Genomic DNA, 15,770 nt, shown 5'->3' with positions numbered 1-15,770 from the left:
AATAGCTGCTTTATTAATAGCAATAAATGCAGGGAGGAATTGCAGACGTGGAAGGAGCCCTGCCTTCTATGAACCAGTCACTACCAGCTCAGACCCCATCAGTGTTTTTGCGACGCCTAATCCCCTGTTAAAGCCATCCAAGTTGGTGGCCATCTCCACATCTTGTGGGAGCAAATTTCATGGTCTGGCTATGTGCTATGAGCTTTTGTTTTTTTCCTTAATCATCCACCATTCAGCTTCATAGGATGACTCCAAGTTCTAGTATTGTGATGGCGAGAAGAGCAGCCACTTTCTCCACACCATGCATGATTATATACACCTCTATCACAGCCCTTACTCGCCTTTTTTTCCCTAAGGTAAAAAGCCCCAAACGTTGTAACCTTTCCTCAGAGGGCAGAGCTGCTGCAGCCTAGCCCCTTGGTCACATACACGCTCACCAGGGCACACCTGAAGAGACAACCCTAGCTGCTAAATATGCACCGTAGTGCATTTCCTCAGCAGGGCACGTGGGCGACAACACACACGAATCGGCGGGTCGGCTCCCTTCGAGCGCCAACTAAATTGCGGATCCTCGCCGCCAAAATAGCAGTCGCCTGCGCACGCCACGGCTGGGGTGGCTACTTGGGGCGCCTCATTAGCCCAGCGCTCCTGTCAAGCAGTCAGGCGGCGAGTCACGAGAGAGCCGAGAGGGTTGTTGACATAAACCGAGCGACCCATTTACTGGAACTGCCGCTTCGAGACGCAGCCGCGCCCCACCCCGCCTTTCTCGTCCTGCTGGCGGCCAAAGCCCTCCCCTGCCTCCTTCCTTCCCTTCGTTGCCAGGGCGTGGAGCCTCTATAAGAGCTGTTGCGGCCGCCTCCGCCTCCTCAGCCCTGTCTGTTCTGTGAGTGTACCGGCTGAGCCGAAAGGGGCTCGTTTGGCTCAGGTCGGCTCATTGCTCCCCTCTGCCCACCACAGCCGCCTCTTTCGCGCCGCCGCTTCCTCCTCCTCCCTCCTCCTCCTCCCCGCGGCCTCTGCGAGACACCAACCATGATTGTGGACAGCAGCCGGGACGCGCTGCTGGACGGCGGCGACTGCGGTTCCATGAACAGCCCCTTTAACTTGGCCTTTTTTTACGGAGCGTCTCCCCACTCCAGCGAGGGGAGCTGTTCGCCCACTCCCTCCGCTCCGGGATCCCCGGGATCCGACTCAGAGCTCTCGGGCAGTAGTAACAGCGGCGGCGACGGCTTCAGCAAGAGGCGGTATTCCCGGAGCGGCGCCCCCCCAGTCGGGGAAGGTATACAGAATTAATAACTTGCGCGGCCAATTCGGTGCAGCCCCAAAGCAAACCTTGGACGGAGGGATCTCACTGGCACTCTACAGTGCGGTGGCGCCTGCGGACCATCCTGTCTTATATTTTGCCCCTTCTTTTTACGGCTGTGTGTTGTGTTGAATGAATGAATGAATTTATTTCGGTCATAGACCAGCCAAAGTGTGTTGTGTTGGTATATAAAGTCTTGCTTACGACTTGGCAAGGCGATGCAGAGAACCAGGCCGCTACTCTTGGCTGTGCGAGACAGCTGTCGCCCCGCGGTAGCTTGGTAGCCTGGATGGGTTCCAAGAAAAGAGAGAATGCGGGGGAGAGGGTATTATTACTGGAAAACGACAGAGGATGTTTCCGGGCGGGACTTCCTTCAGATAGTGCAAATGGATTGCTGACAATAGTTTTTTTTTAAAAAAAAAACTTAACCGATTTTTCATGAGAAAGGGTAAATCCGGATTAAATGGGGGGAGGAGTACTGGCTGACATTTTATTTGTTTATTTGACTTCTTACCTGCTCTTCACCATCAGGTCCCAGAGTGGGTTGCAACAATAGATACAGATATACAAACAAGTCAAATTGTTCCAACGAAAAAACAGAATAGTATAGATTTTGATGTCAGTGACCTGTGGTTTCATGGAAAAAATTGTATATGCACTAGGAATACAGATTCCACAATAAATGGCACCTAAAGGGAGTTCTCTGAGTGCCCTTGTCTGCCATTCCTCTCAACATTGCTTGAAAGGATTGCTTTGGATAGGTGCTAATTAATATTGCCAAAGTGCACAGTTTCTTGTTTGTATGTTGCTGCCTGCAGCATGTGCAACTGCACCATCTCAAAGCGCATATTTCCACTCACTGCATCAGTGTGTGGCTGCTTCTCATTGGCATGAAGCAAGCAAGGGGAACATTTTGCATGATGTTTTGCACACAAACCACTTCTCTGCCTGAAAATGTGTGAAGCCTGTGTACAAACTGCCATATGGATGTTCACACACATGTATTTCAGTGTACCCAAACATGACAGGAAACTGCTATTTCATAATGTGGGAAGGGACCATCACTGTAAGTCAGTCTAGCCAAGAAATGCTTTGAATCTGTACTTGGCTGCATGGTGAGAAGGTCTGTACTTTTAGTGAAGTGAGCACATGTCCAAAGTCACCTTGAGTTGCCCACCTCAGGTTGCAAGACAGTTTTCACCTGCACAGCCCCCAGTGCTGAACTATCATGAAAGGGTTTCATGAATATTGTGGAAGTTGCTTTTGGTGCCACCAGACAGGTGTTTATTGTGAGATCACTTCTTTTCATGTATGCAAGTAATGCTAATGACACATGATGTCATTACCATTAAAATGGCAGCCTGTATCCCCCCCCCCCCAGTTTGATCCAGATTTAAAGCTCATTTTCTGTGGAAAATCCAATAAGTTAAAGTCTATTGCCAACGACCCATCTGTAATATCTGAATGACCCCATTGGAAAAGTTGCCCTCTGGAAGCACCCCCTTTCTCCTTCCCCAAGTGTGTAACACTGGTGGCTGCTGAAGTGCCAGCAGTTAGTCTCATTTTATGAGGAAACTGAAAAATGGAAGTGATGGCATCTCAAATCAGTTAATTTGGAACTCACCAGCACTTTCAGGTATCAAATGTCTTCAGGCATTTGCTAGAATTAGCATATGAGCAGAATACCACCGCAGTGCCAATTAAAGTAAGCGTAAGGGAGTTCGGGGACAGCTTATCTGCCTTTTGCAGTGAGTTCGAATCTTCTGTAAATGATTATTGAAATCTCAGTAGTGTTTAATATTTAATTTTATATTACTGAGGGAGAAAGCAAATAATGTGATATGCACATTAGTGTGATTTGCAAATTAATATGCAAAGACCAATTACAAATTTCAGGTAGATAATGCATTTGGAAAATAAAATAGAGTAGCACAGTTTCTACTCCCCAGTATAATTGGAAAATAAAATAGATTAATTTGGCACCTTTTTACGCAATGAACAATATTTAGTCTTTTAAGTGACTTTTATATCACTTCATGAAAATTGAAAGTTTTGCATCAGTTTGCTAATACAAGTCACTCTGTAGAAACATTTCACTTTAACTGTTTTGTACATCCTGTCATGTAGTGTGAACATGACTAAAGCTGGCTATACCAAATATAAATAGGGTGAGCACCACAATTTATTTAAACAATTTTCTGTTTTCTATTTGTGAACTAAAATATCCAAATAGTGGTTCCCATAGTTGAGATTTTTTTGGTGTTCCTTATTCCTTCGTTGCAATTGTACACAATTGAGAAGTGTCAGTTGTCTTTCTAATGTTCATGGTTGCTTTGGACCATGTAGAATAATACCAGTTTCTACATTGCTCAGTGTTGAAGCTGATTTCACAAATGTTCTCTCTAGCCAGAATATTGTTTGGATTTGAAGAAAGAAGGGATTTTGTTATCTCCAGTATGGTCATAATTTGTTTCCAGTCAGGAATTGTATTAAAGGTAGCATGGTGATATCCGAGGGGTATGTTCATAATATTAAAAAAGTGTGTTAATTTTACTTTTCTGGTCAAGTGATCTTTTTACTACAAGAAAAGTGTTCTTTATTTTTGATTTCACCTATATTTTCTATAAAATATTTATCGAGATACTTTATTAATTGAAGTTTGTTTTTTGTTTTGATCACTTGCCTACATTTCCTCTGGAGGACTTTTACAAATTCTACAAATTGTATCTTTCAAGACAATTTAATTCAAGACAGTTGATTGCTTTAACTAGGCATACTTTCCAGGATTGCATTGAAACATGTGAAATGAAAATCATTTCTCCATAAATTGATTTTTTTGAAATTTCAGTTCTATGGTAATTGCCATTTAAAATGATGTAAATATAATGTGAACTGCAAAACCTCTATATATAAAATATGAGGGGTTTGTACTTTTTGAAATGAAGTCACAACTTCTCTCTTGGAGTTATGTCCTCTTTTCACTTCTGCTTTTTAACCTTCAAAACAGATCGTGTTTAAAGAGATGACATAAGAGAACGAATGTAATATTTGCAGTTCATTTTTTTGCTAGAACATTTTCTTGGAGAAGCAGTTTCATTATGGAGGTGACAGGAGCAAGTAATTCTGAAAATCCATTCACGTGAAATCATGTTAATGCTAACATATCTTTTATAGGGGACTAGAGTCCCCTCTTTCCTCACACATTGCATGGAGAGAGAAGTGGATGAAGGTGTCTGTGTGTTTGTGACAGGAAAGTTGACAAATATCTTTTCTACTTTTTTGTAAGGTTTTGTGTAACTATCAGCAATTAGCTATGATTAGCTATGTTTCTTGGCTAAAATAATTACATACAAATTCTCTTTTTTTCTTAAAAAACTTAATCTTCTGTTTAATTGTTTGTGTCAGTGCTTTTATTTTGTTTGTGTCTCAACAGTTGAGCAACATATGGGGGGAGGAAAGCAACAAAGAGGACCTTTTCAAGGTGTTCGTGTGAAAAACTCTGTGAAAGAACTGTTGTTGCACCTCAGAAACAGCAAACAGATGTCCTCAGATCACGGTACAGATGAATTAAAGGTGCGGGTTATTCTTTTTCCTCCCAACATCTTTTTTTTAAAAGTTTTATTAAGAATCTTCTTTTAAAATTCCAATAATGTACAACTTTATACAATGCATATAATTAACATATGGAATTCATTACTGTGAGATGAGGTAATCACAATTAGTTTGTACGCCTTTGACAAAAAGAACTTAGAGTCTAGATTTCTCAGTGAATATCAACTGCAATAAACATGGAATTTTCATAATTTGATGAAATATATCTCTAGTTATCAGATGCTGGAGGCAGGCATAACACTATTATGGTCTTCAGGTGTCTAGTCGTGTTGGTTCTACTAGGCAGACCTTTAGTTTGATCAAAAAAGACAATTCTTACATTTGTAATCAGCCATTCTGTGTTTTGTTTACAAAGTGAAGAGCAATGATTCTGCAGTTTTCGTATATGCTAGAACAAGAGGGACCTTCAACAAAATGTTGCAGCATGGAATGCTCCTGTTAAGGGAACCAGCCAGCCATTCACTTTTACAGACTACTCTAGCCTGTTCCCCCCTCTCCTTCATTTTCCAATCTGCCCACAACACACTCAGCATTTGGTGGCTATGGAGGACACACAGTCCTCCTTGGGCTTAAATCCCTTTCTTTCTCTCTTTCTGAAAACTTTTGAGGTTTACTCAAGTATGCTACCTCCCTCTTGTGCATGATTTGTGCTGTTTTGGCTACATAAGGACCAGCATTTGAACAATGAATTCACTACTGTGGCAGCACCTACACTTTGGAACTACCTGCCTATTGACATCAGGCAGGTTCCTTATCTGTACTCTTCCCAGTGCCTGCTTCAAAACATTTTTGTTTAGGCAAGTCTGCTGAGACATGTAGAAGTTGCATGTCTGTTTTTAGCATATTGTTGATCTTAACTAGTTTTTGAATGTTTTTAAATACCTGTTTTTAAGTGTCTTTTATTGATAATTGTAATGGGCTTTTTTTGGTAAACTGTTTTGAGGTTTTATTACAATTAAGTAGTATATAAATAGAGCTCTAGAGAAATTAGCGAGTGTTTTTCCTAAATTTTTTGTCCAGACACATCTACCTGTAACAATATATCAATTTCATTGTTTGGGGTGCACTTCTGTCACAGCAATTCTGTGTACCAACTTAAGCATGTATCTGTAGGTACTGCAGGTTTTAGGCTTAACAGGTTGTACAAACATATTTATAAATTCCTCTAACTTCCTTGCAAGTAAGTAAATGCATGACCAATACGTAAAGAGAAAAAGACAATTCATCTGGAAATATTTATCCCTCATTAACTTAGTGCTGGACTTTCATTTCAGAATCTGAAAATGCAAACTCTGTTGTGATATTACTGAGTAGTGCACTGAGGCAATGCCTTAAAAAAAAGGAAGAGTAAGAATCAGATTTAGTGTGCATAAAAACATTTTCAGAAATTACATACAATTATGTAATTTTTTCATTCAACTCCTCTTTGCACTTGTGGGTAACATTGTGAAATGCTTCGAAGATCAACTGTAAAAGCTATTATTCTGCCACACTTTATGGAGCTCTGTTTTGCTGAAAATATTCTTTACTATAGTAGGGTAGTAGAAAACACAGCAGATTGAAATTCCAAGAAAGTTTGCTTGGTTTTGTTTGGAGGAAACAGAATAAATGTGTTGTAGAAGCTATAACTAATAATGGAGTTGACAGTGCAGTCCTAAGCATGTGTACGCAGAAGTAAAGTCTGTTGCGTTCAGTGGGGCTTCCTCCCAGATAAGTGTATAAAGGATTGCAGCCTGAAATGGATGGGTTTCTCTAGAAAAGTTCCTAAAAGTGTATAGAGTAAACTAACTTTTCTATACATTTTTAAGCAGTTTTAAAACCTAATGCTTAATGTGGCATTAGAAAAGTTTACAGTGGTTCCTCTGTCCTTAGAGCTGCCTTAAGACATGGAGAGAATGCTTTCGCTATATTATAAATAATTTCTTTTCTTTTTTTAAAACCAGACACAAGGAGGATTACTGAATTATGATCCATACACAGGTACAGTAATGTATATATTTCCTTTAAGTACTGTATGTTAGTATTTAGGACAGCATATTTGAAAAGCATAGTGCAAGGGAAATTTAGCATTTTTTCCTTTGTTTCAATAGAATTGAAGAACATACTAACTAATGGTCGAAAAAGAAAAGCTCATGACACTCTTTCTGATGGATCCTGTTATAAAAGAACAGCTCCTTTCCAACCTCACCTCCTGGTAAGTATTTTAATACCTGTCAGCTCCATTATTAGTTACAGGTTTTACAGCACATTTATTCTGCTTTTATAGTCATTGTTCACATTGTATGCATTTTCTGCCTGCCTTTTGGGACAGGACATGATCATTCACAATGTGCACGTTCTGTTTTACAGACACCTCCACAGACACCAACATCAGTGGATAACAACATGGAGGATGCTCATATGAATGAGCCCAAACAAGACAGTAGTTGTGATATGCTGCAGAACATTATCAATATTAAGAACGAATCAAGTCCAGTTTCTTTGAACACAGTGCAAGTTAGCTGGCTTCACACCATGGCAAATCCTAACTCTCCAGAGGAACAATACCAGGAGATTGCCGGAGCACAGGCTTTTTCACCTCCTCAAAAGTACCAAGCATTTCAAACAGGCAGCCCTTCACAAATGCTGGATCTACCCCAGAACTATCCATTTTCTCCCACAGAAGCGCAGGACTTGTCACAGCATTACAGTCAGAATTCACTTCTGGAATACCAGCCACACTCTACCAGCAGCCAGTCCTCTGATTATCAACATGTTTTTGAAAGCCAAGAACTGCAGTACTGCCCTCCTCAAAGCTTTGCTTCTCTCTTAAGTGATTCAGAAGGGCCAGACAATGTCTCTGCGCCCCTCCCTCAACCACTGCCTGGTGGTCGTCAGCAAACTGATGTCAGTAGCCACTCTCAGAATTTCAGTCAGCTACCCAATAATATCTGCAGTAGTGTTGAAGAGCATGGCTTGCCGTTGGCTACTTCAAATATGCATGTGCAACATCAGAGTATTGCCAGGAACACAGCACAGCTGGGCAAATCATTCTTCCAGTGGCAAGTAGAACAGGAAGAAAACAAACTGACTAACATCTCTCAAGATCAAATTCTTGCCAAAGACTCTGATGGTGACACGTGAGTATTATCCTCATGTTTACTGGTACTAAAATGGAGATGATGTATCAGAAATAAAATTCCTTTCTCATTATTATTGTATGAATCTTGAGAACATGCATTCTATTGAATGAAGAACACGTAGTGCATTAAATGTATATGTTATGCAGACTTCTATGACTCCACATCTAAATGTGATTAAATGGAAGAGTGCATTGGACAATATAATGACATACTATAGTCCTTGCAATCTGCAAGTTCCATAGAATGTTTTGGGGTTGGGATGGTTTTGAGGGGAGGGATTTTCATAGTGTCTAAAATGTATTTACATTTTAAATAGTAAAAAAGAAACATAAACAGTATTTATTTCCCACAGGTTTCTCCACATTGCAGTTGCCCAGGGACGACGGGCAGTTTCTTATGTGTTAGCAAGAAAGATGGCAGCCCTGCACATGCTGGATATTAAAGAACACAATGGCCAGGTGATGCTCTCAGCATAACAAGCTCCTGTGTATGCCCTTCAATGTTGCATATTTCCAAGACTTACGCAAAGCGTCCTGGAATGCCTGTTAATATTAACTTCAGAGGTTAACATGCAGGCTAATATATAACAGAAGTGCATAGGTTAACCTGGAACCATAAAGAGATGCGGTCTGAAATGGCTGTACTTTATTGGAAATACTTTACTATAGTTGGGTGGCTTTTTACTGCTATTTCCTGGTAAGATTTCGATGAACAATACATCTGTTTTTAATTATTACAGAGTGCACTGCAGGTGGCTGTTGCTGCAAATCAGCATCTTATTGTGCAGGACCTGGTTAGCCTTGGGGCACAAGTGAATACTACAGATTGTTGGGGTAGAACGCCATTGCACGTATGTGCTGAAAAAGGGCATGCACAAGTCCTTCAGGTGAGTGTACTGAGCTAATTTTTCTACCTTTGTGTTTCCTTTCTCCTGACACATAGCATGTAGTAGTATATGCCAAGACTGATTTTTTTTTTACAGTAAAGCTCCAAAATATGCCTTTCTTTCAGATTATCTACAATACTTGGGACTGTACTAATAATAATGCTGTAATGGCCTTGTAAACGATTGTTCAGGAGCTAGAAGTTCTTTAGCACATGACACTCCCCCACTTGTGTGATAACACAGGACAGTTAATTTGTTTCCCCATCCTATCCGCCCCTAAATACTGAAAGGTAGCTTTTCCCACACAATTGATTGTGTCATGATAGTGCTGTGTAGATCCTTTAACGTGGTTCTACCCACACCAAAAAGTAAGGAAATTGAGTAAATAAGAGCATTAGAGCAGTTTAATGAAGAAACTGTTTCTATGGATCACTAAAAAAAGACTTGGTGCTGCTATGATTTAAACAAAGAAATAGCTTTATTGAGTGAATAATCTGGGTATATTCTAAAAAATATATGGGGGTTTCATTTAACACTGTGTAAAGTTGGATGATATTCATTATGCTCTAATTTCATTTCTACAGGCAATCCAGAAAGGAGTCATTGTAAGCAATCAATATGTAGACCTGGAGGCAACAAATTATGATGGTGAGCTGCTAGTAGTCCTTTATTCTGTGTTAGATTAGGCAAAAAGCATAGTAAAAGCATTCAGAATTTGTTGTTGCTGGTCTTAGGCTCTTGCTTTTGGTATGACATTTAGCAGAAATACTGTATTATTAATGACATCCACTTTGAAATAGAAAAATGCAAAGCAACATTTGAAGCAGGGCAAGATTATCAGAACTACTTCTAAATTCTTCACACTTGGATGTTAGTATCGGGATGTCTAATGTTTCTGAGTCAGTCATTGGAGAAGACAGTCAAAACAGTTGTTAAAAATGTGCTCACTGGTGTGTTTCATTTTAAGGTTTGACAGCAATGCACTGTGCAGTAGTGGCCCATAATGCTGTGGTACATGACATAGAGAGCCAACAGTCACCCCATACTCCTGAGGTCCAGGAATTAAGATTGAAAGGCAAGAGGTTGGCAGACACAATCAAGTTTCTAATCCAAATGGGGGCCTCTGTTGAAGCCAGAGTAAGTAATGGAAGAAAATAATGAAACAAGCTCAGATTTGTGTCTGTGAGTTTATTTACATACTACTTTTTAGCAGCTTTTTGTTTCAGTTCAGATTTAACAGTTCAGCAACTATTTGCAGATCTGTGAATTGCTTGCACATCTGTAGACCTGGGGGAAAACAACATGTGAAGTGGTAGCACACTCGACAGAGACAGGTGCGCTCTAAGTTCCAGTGTACCTGTTTGCAGAGTTGATCTGTTTTACCACTTTGCATGTTTTAATGATTCCTGGGTATGTAGGTGATCAAGAGATCTTTACATATAGAGGTATGTACTAGAAAAGTTGACTTTCTTCATTCAAACTAAGTGAAGTGTGTTTGACCTGCAGAAAAGGCTTATATTTGCTTAAATACTCAGTACATACAATTTCTCATTCTTTTGATTTTCTGCTAATGCTGATTTGGATTGGCCTTTAAGGCAGCAGTAATATTTTTGTATGTTAGGACAACCTCACTTAATACAATATGCATAATTTAGAGTAATTATATTGAGCAACCACAGGTTTTCCATGATCTCTGAATCTTCAGCATGCACTTTTTCCAACTCAGTCTTGGGCCAACAATTGTTGGCACATCGATATTGCAGCATTGAGCAAACTGATTTGCATCAGCTTAAGACAGCTTTCCCCAGCCTCCAGATGTTTTGGACTAAAACTCCCAGCAGCCTTAGCCAGCTCCCCCTATATGCTATATAATTTTTTTCTGTTATGACCTTTTTCAATTTCAGCATGTTTGATGGGCCCAATCTAGCAGATGCTAGTTACAACTAAGGCTACAATTCTGTGCCCTTTTAGCTTTGAGTAGGTCCCACTGAACTTAGTGAGACTGGCTTATGCAGAGATATGTATTGGATTGGGCTCTACATCTCATTAAATTCAATGGAATTAAAGTTGAATTGAGGCTTCAATTTTAAGTATATTTGGAAGCAAGCTACATTGAAATCAGTGGAGCTTACTTTGGAGTAAACATGCTTGGATTGGTCTGTCTCATTTATTTCATTGGGATTTAGTCATGGGTGTCTTGCTGGATTGTGCAAACATTAATAAATCCAGCAGTAGATTGAAAGTTAGATTTTCTTGGGAATCAAAGCTTGAATTCCCTTTGTTTTAATTATAGAGCCATTGTGTTCGAATAGATACTACTGTTGGACATAGACAACAGGAGATAAGTTCAAAATTTTACATCCCACCTCAGCCTTGAATTATTAGGTAGCCCTGGAAGTTGCTGTCTCTCATTTCATCTTCTGTCTGTAAAATGGAAATAATAGTGGCTACTTTTGCAGGTTTGCCAGGACAAATAAAATAAATTATGTAGAACATTTTATGTTTTCATGTAATGTGACTGATGTTATGTATTTTCTTGCATTGTGCAGCTGTTAAAGGTTTGGTGTGCAAAACTAACTGTAACTGGGTTCCCCATCTCCCAACAGGATCGTAAAAGTGGCCGTTCTGCCCTTCACTTAGCAGCAGAAGAAGCAAATGTGGAACTCCTTCGTTTGTTTTTGGAGCTACCTACTTGCCTTTCTTTTATCAATGCCAAGGTATGTGAATGTTGAGCCAATAGATACTAGCATAAAACACTATGCCTAGTACAGTGTGCACCTACTTGAAAGGAACAAATCACCCTGCCTTCTGTTTTTTGAAATTAATGGTGTTTCTTTCATACCACAACCAGGCTTATAATGGCAATACAGCACTCCATGTAGCTGCCAGTTTGCAGCATCGGATGAGTCAGCTGGATGCAGTTCGCTTGTTGATGAGAAAAGGAGCTGATCCAAGTGCCAGGAACTTGGAAAATGAGCAGCCAGTTCACCTCGTACCTGATGGCCCTGTAGGAGTTGAGGTAAGAAATGTAACAAGTTTGAGGTCTTGTTTTGAAATGCAGTGGGTGGTAATAGAGACGGACAGATCGGTCAGTTATGGTTTCTCATTTTTCCTATCTTACGTTCAGTTCTCCACATTTCTGCATAAGTTTTGGATTTTTTTAAAGGAAGTCCTCATGAAAACTTGCCAGCATTTTAGTGCAAATTTCTGCTAATATACACAACATTCCATATTTTATTGTATTTTTGTATTTTATTTTCACTAATGTATGTATTTTATGCACACTTTCTCCAACATACACATTTTCCCTAATATACACATTTCTGTACACGTTATTTATTCGAAGAACTGCATCACAAAATTTGAAGAAGTATGAATTTCAAAGCACAGTTGTACTTCACTCTGTATGTTGTTTCAGAAAGTGCTAATTAGGTAGGTTCGCATTAAAATCCAAATTGAACTGAATTTCTCCTTTATCCCTAGGTGGTAATTTCATGCCTTCCTTATAAAGACACTATTGGTTTGAGTGTGTAATGTGTAGTCCTTTCTAATCACTGAGTCCTGTTGATTATTTCCCTTAAATGACTTGTATGCAGCTTTTGATAGTGCACATTTTTCTTTGAAGTTACAGAGAATGGATAATTTTAGCAGACTGCAATAATCTAGATGTTGAGCAATTAAAAATAAGAATGCAGTTGTTTGTCATCATCTTTATGCTCATGGATACTTACAGTAATTGATGTAAATATCAGTCTTTTAAGCCTGTGTTGCTTATTTACCTGAAAAATCATTTTGATGAGTTAGTCTGATGCCCTGTATGTTTCTCAGGAACTACTTAATGACTTCAGAAAACAGTTAAGCTAATGTAGGTCTGTTGACTTGATTGATTGTACCACTGTGGTGATTAAGGCTGTAATCCAGTACACACTTATCTGGGAGTAAGTCCAATTGAACCTAGTGGAGCTTACATCTGAGTAGACATGTTTTGGATTGCAGCCTAAATCCTCCATGGCTTTTATACTATTAGAATTTATCTAGAAAGTAGCCTAATAAATAGCTTTGTTAACTTCAGTTGATGTATAACTGTCTACCTGGTCCTAAGCATGTTTACTTGGAAGTAAGTCCCACTGAGTTTAGTGGGATTTAGGTCTTAGATGTATTTAGCATTGTAGTGTAATTTCATAATGTCAGAATTGGTAAACATTGATCCCTTGTTGCATCTCTTTTGTTCTTCAGATAAGACGGGTCTTGAAAGGAAAAACGATTCAGCAGAGATCATCAGTCTATTAAGCTCCATGAGTACCAATGACCTACACTCGCTGTCAGTTAGGCAGCCCCGATGTAACTGTAAATAGACCATTTGTCCAGTGGAGGCAAATGTTAGTTGTTTCTATGAAACAAGAATATTTTGTTCACTATTATATAGTGGGTTAATGACAATTCTTCTGAACAGATGGGAATGTTTCATACCCAGGTATTCTGGATCAGTCAGAACTGCTCCATTTAACTGACTTACAACAGTAGCATAACAAATGTCAGGCAAGAATAATTGCTACCTTTTAAAAAGAAACGTAAACACTCTAGAGCTGTTGTTTATGATATGAAACATAAGCTTCTAAAGAATAGTAACATAACATTTTACTAGTAAACATATCATAGCTGTTTTTGCTTGTGTTTTATGTAGTACTATGTATTGGATATTTCATAATCTTTGAATTGTAATTATTTGTTGATGTTTCATACAGGACTTAGCCATTTTTAATCTTTTAAATGTGAGAATTCTATGTAGAATTCAGTTAAGTTTTTGTAAGCATTTACTGACTTTTATGAGTATGTTTATGTTGAAGGGGCTGATACTTGGGTGGCACACCTTGCAAATTAGTTTAGGAAGGGTACATTTATCATCTCCAGTTGTCATCAGTCACAGTAACAGTTAATGAAAGCTAAAAAAACATTTTGGACGTGTTTAATTCTGTTATTCTGTCTTCATTTAATTGGAATAACTTTGGATGTTTACACCAGTAGGTAGACTGTCTACCTGTATTAATGGTCTCCCTTCATATGTTTAAGTTCCCAGTTTAGTAAAAAGCTTTAAAAACGGGTTAAAGTTGTTCCTTCATCTGTGTATTTAAGATAAGAGGTTAAACATGTTTTTGAGTGTACTAGTAGCTGAGTTTGCAAATGACACCAAACTAGTAGGGATAGTGAAAACCCATACTGAATAAAAAGCCTCAAAGGACTTATCCAGATTGGGTGAATGGGCTACAAAATGACTGTTGAGATTCAGTGTAATTGTAAAGTGATCCACGCTTGGGTTAAAATAAAATAAAATAAATCCAGTTTTACATCCAGATGGGATCTAAACAGGCTGACCTCAGAGAAAACAGGGAAGAAGTCTTGGTGTTGTGATGGGTAACTCAATAGAAATGTCAACTCCATTTGCTACAGTGGTGAAAGACAAATTTTAAGGACTATTACAAAAATGGTTGAAAAGAATATGGCCATTATCATAATGCCTTTACACAATTACACATTGTGTCTACATGTGGAATATTATGTACAGTACTGGTTGCTGGAAACTGTATGTTCATGTTTGACCATATTTCCAATGTGGAAAGGGTAAAGCATTTAGAACTTTTTAGCTTGGAAAAAGGATAACTAGGAGGTTCATAACATATTTATACAATTATGTATAGTGGGGGATGGGGAAAATTTTCTTTTTCCCAGAACAGAAGAATTTGGGATCACCCACTGAAATTGATTGGGAGTAGATTCAGGACAGACAAAAGAAAGTACATCTTTATATAGCACAATAAGTGTATGAAAATCACTGCCACAATATGTGGTGATGGCTGTTAGCCTTGATAGAAGAATTTAGGGATGGGGAGCCTGTGGCCCTCCAAATGTTGGACTACAACTCCCATAGTCTTCTGCAGCCAGAATGGCTAATGTTCAGGGAGGATGGCATGTGTAATCCAATATCATCTGGAGGGTCACAGGTTTCCCATCTCTGACTGTGTGGAACTCCATCTTCAGAGGCAGTATGCCTTTGAATGCCCGTTGTCTGGAGAGAGAGAAGGGAGGGTTATTGCCTTCATGTCCTGCTTATGAGCTTCCCAGAGGCATATGGCTGATGACTGTTAAAAATAGGGAAAAGTACATCTCAGGGCTTTGCAAAAATTTGATTCTATTATATTATTTTACCTTATAGGTATAGTAGGCAGTCAAGTGTTAATGTTTTAAGAATGATAGTAATTATTATTTTTACCAGTTTTTAAAATTTGTACTTCAGATAATGTAAATAAAATACATTAAAGACATTTATGTAGTTATTTTGCTTTCAAAATTATACAGCGTGTTTTTAAGTCTACATTTACTGTTTCCTGACTGACCCTCTTGCACTGTATATCTTTTCCATAGTTAATCTGATCATATTGTTTGGCCAAGTATGTCTTGTAGACAAATAATTGGAGAAATTGTACCTCCAAAGTAGTGCTTATTCTTACAATATCAGATACAAGTTTGGAATAAAGTTGTTTAATCAGTAACTGATGTCTAATGATTTGACCATTTTTCTGTCTGTGACGGTTCTGCTGATATCTGATCCTTCTTGAGGATTCAAGTCCAAGATGCTGGTCTTTTTGATACAATGTTGAACAGAAAACTTTTCATACTCCAAGTGATAACAAGCACTTCTGTAATCATGCCAGATAAGCATAGGATTTGGGGACTGGTATAGAACAGCATCCTGAGAGTTTCTTTTCCCCCTCTTTTTTACCTTTTCAAATCCAAATTTATAGTCTTTGAGGATGTATCTTGAAAATATGTGGCCAATGGTTAGCAAAATCTT

At 38.9% G+C, this 15,770-nt stretch overlaps 1 protein-coding gene across 3 annotated transcripts in view; it reads left to right on the top strand.

Moving 5' to 3' along the window:
* Positions 1–15,468, top strand: part of NFKBIZ (NFKB inhibitor zeta) — a 73,477-nt gene extending 58,009 nt beyond the window's left edge. For 2 of the 3 annotated variants that reach the window (XM_061628150.1, XM_061628149.1), the window contains exons 2-12: positions 4,734–4,873; positions 6,856–6,892; positions 7,003–7,106; positions 7,262–8,031; positions 8,387–8,492; positions 8,774–8,920; positions 9,505–9,568; positions 9,888–10,057; positions 11,527–11,637; positions 11,772–11,939; positions 13,157–15,468. In XM_061628150.1, the coding sequence (XP_061484134.1) occupies positions 4,745–4,873; positions 6,856–6,892; positions 7,003–7,106; positions 7,262–8,031; positions 8,387–8,492; positions 8,774–8,920; positions 9,505–9,568; positions 9,888–10,057; positions 11,527–11,637; positions 11,772–11,939; positions 13,157–13,210 (1,860 nt within the window). In that variant the 5' untranslated portion in view covers positions 4,734–4,744 and the 3' untranslated portion in view covers positions 13,211–15,468. Of the gene's footprint in view, positions 1–606; positions 1,277–4,733; positions 4,874–6,855; positions 6,893–7,002; positions 7,107–7,261; positions 8,032–8,386; positions 8,493–8,773; positions 8,921–9,504; positions 9,569–9,887; positions 10,058–11,526; positions 11,638–11,771; positions 11,940–13,156 lie in introns of those variants that run through there. The other variant, XM_061628148.1, reaches the window with a different exon arrangement.
* Positions 15,469–15,770: the final 302 nt, after the last annotated feature.

The sequence above is a fragment of the Rhineura floridana genome, chromosome 5 (genome assembly GCF_030035675.1).
Source record: "Rhineura floridana isolate rRhiFlo1 chromosome 5, rRhiFlo1.hap2, whole genome shotgun sequence".
In the NCBI taxonomy this organism is placed as follows: Eukaryota; Metazoa; Chordata; class Lepidosauria; order Squamata; family Rhineuridae; genus Rhineura; species Rhineura floridana.
The sequence above is the reverse complement of the archived record's forward strand: the minus strand, read 5'-3'. Positions and strand labels throughout refer to the sequence as shown.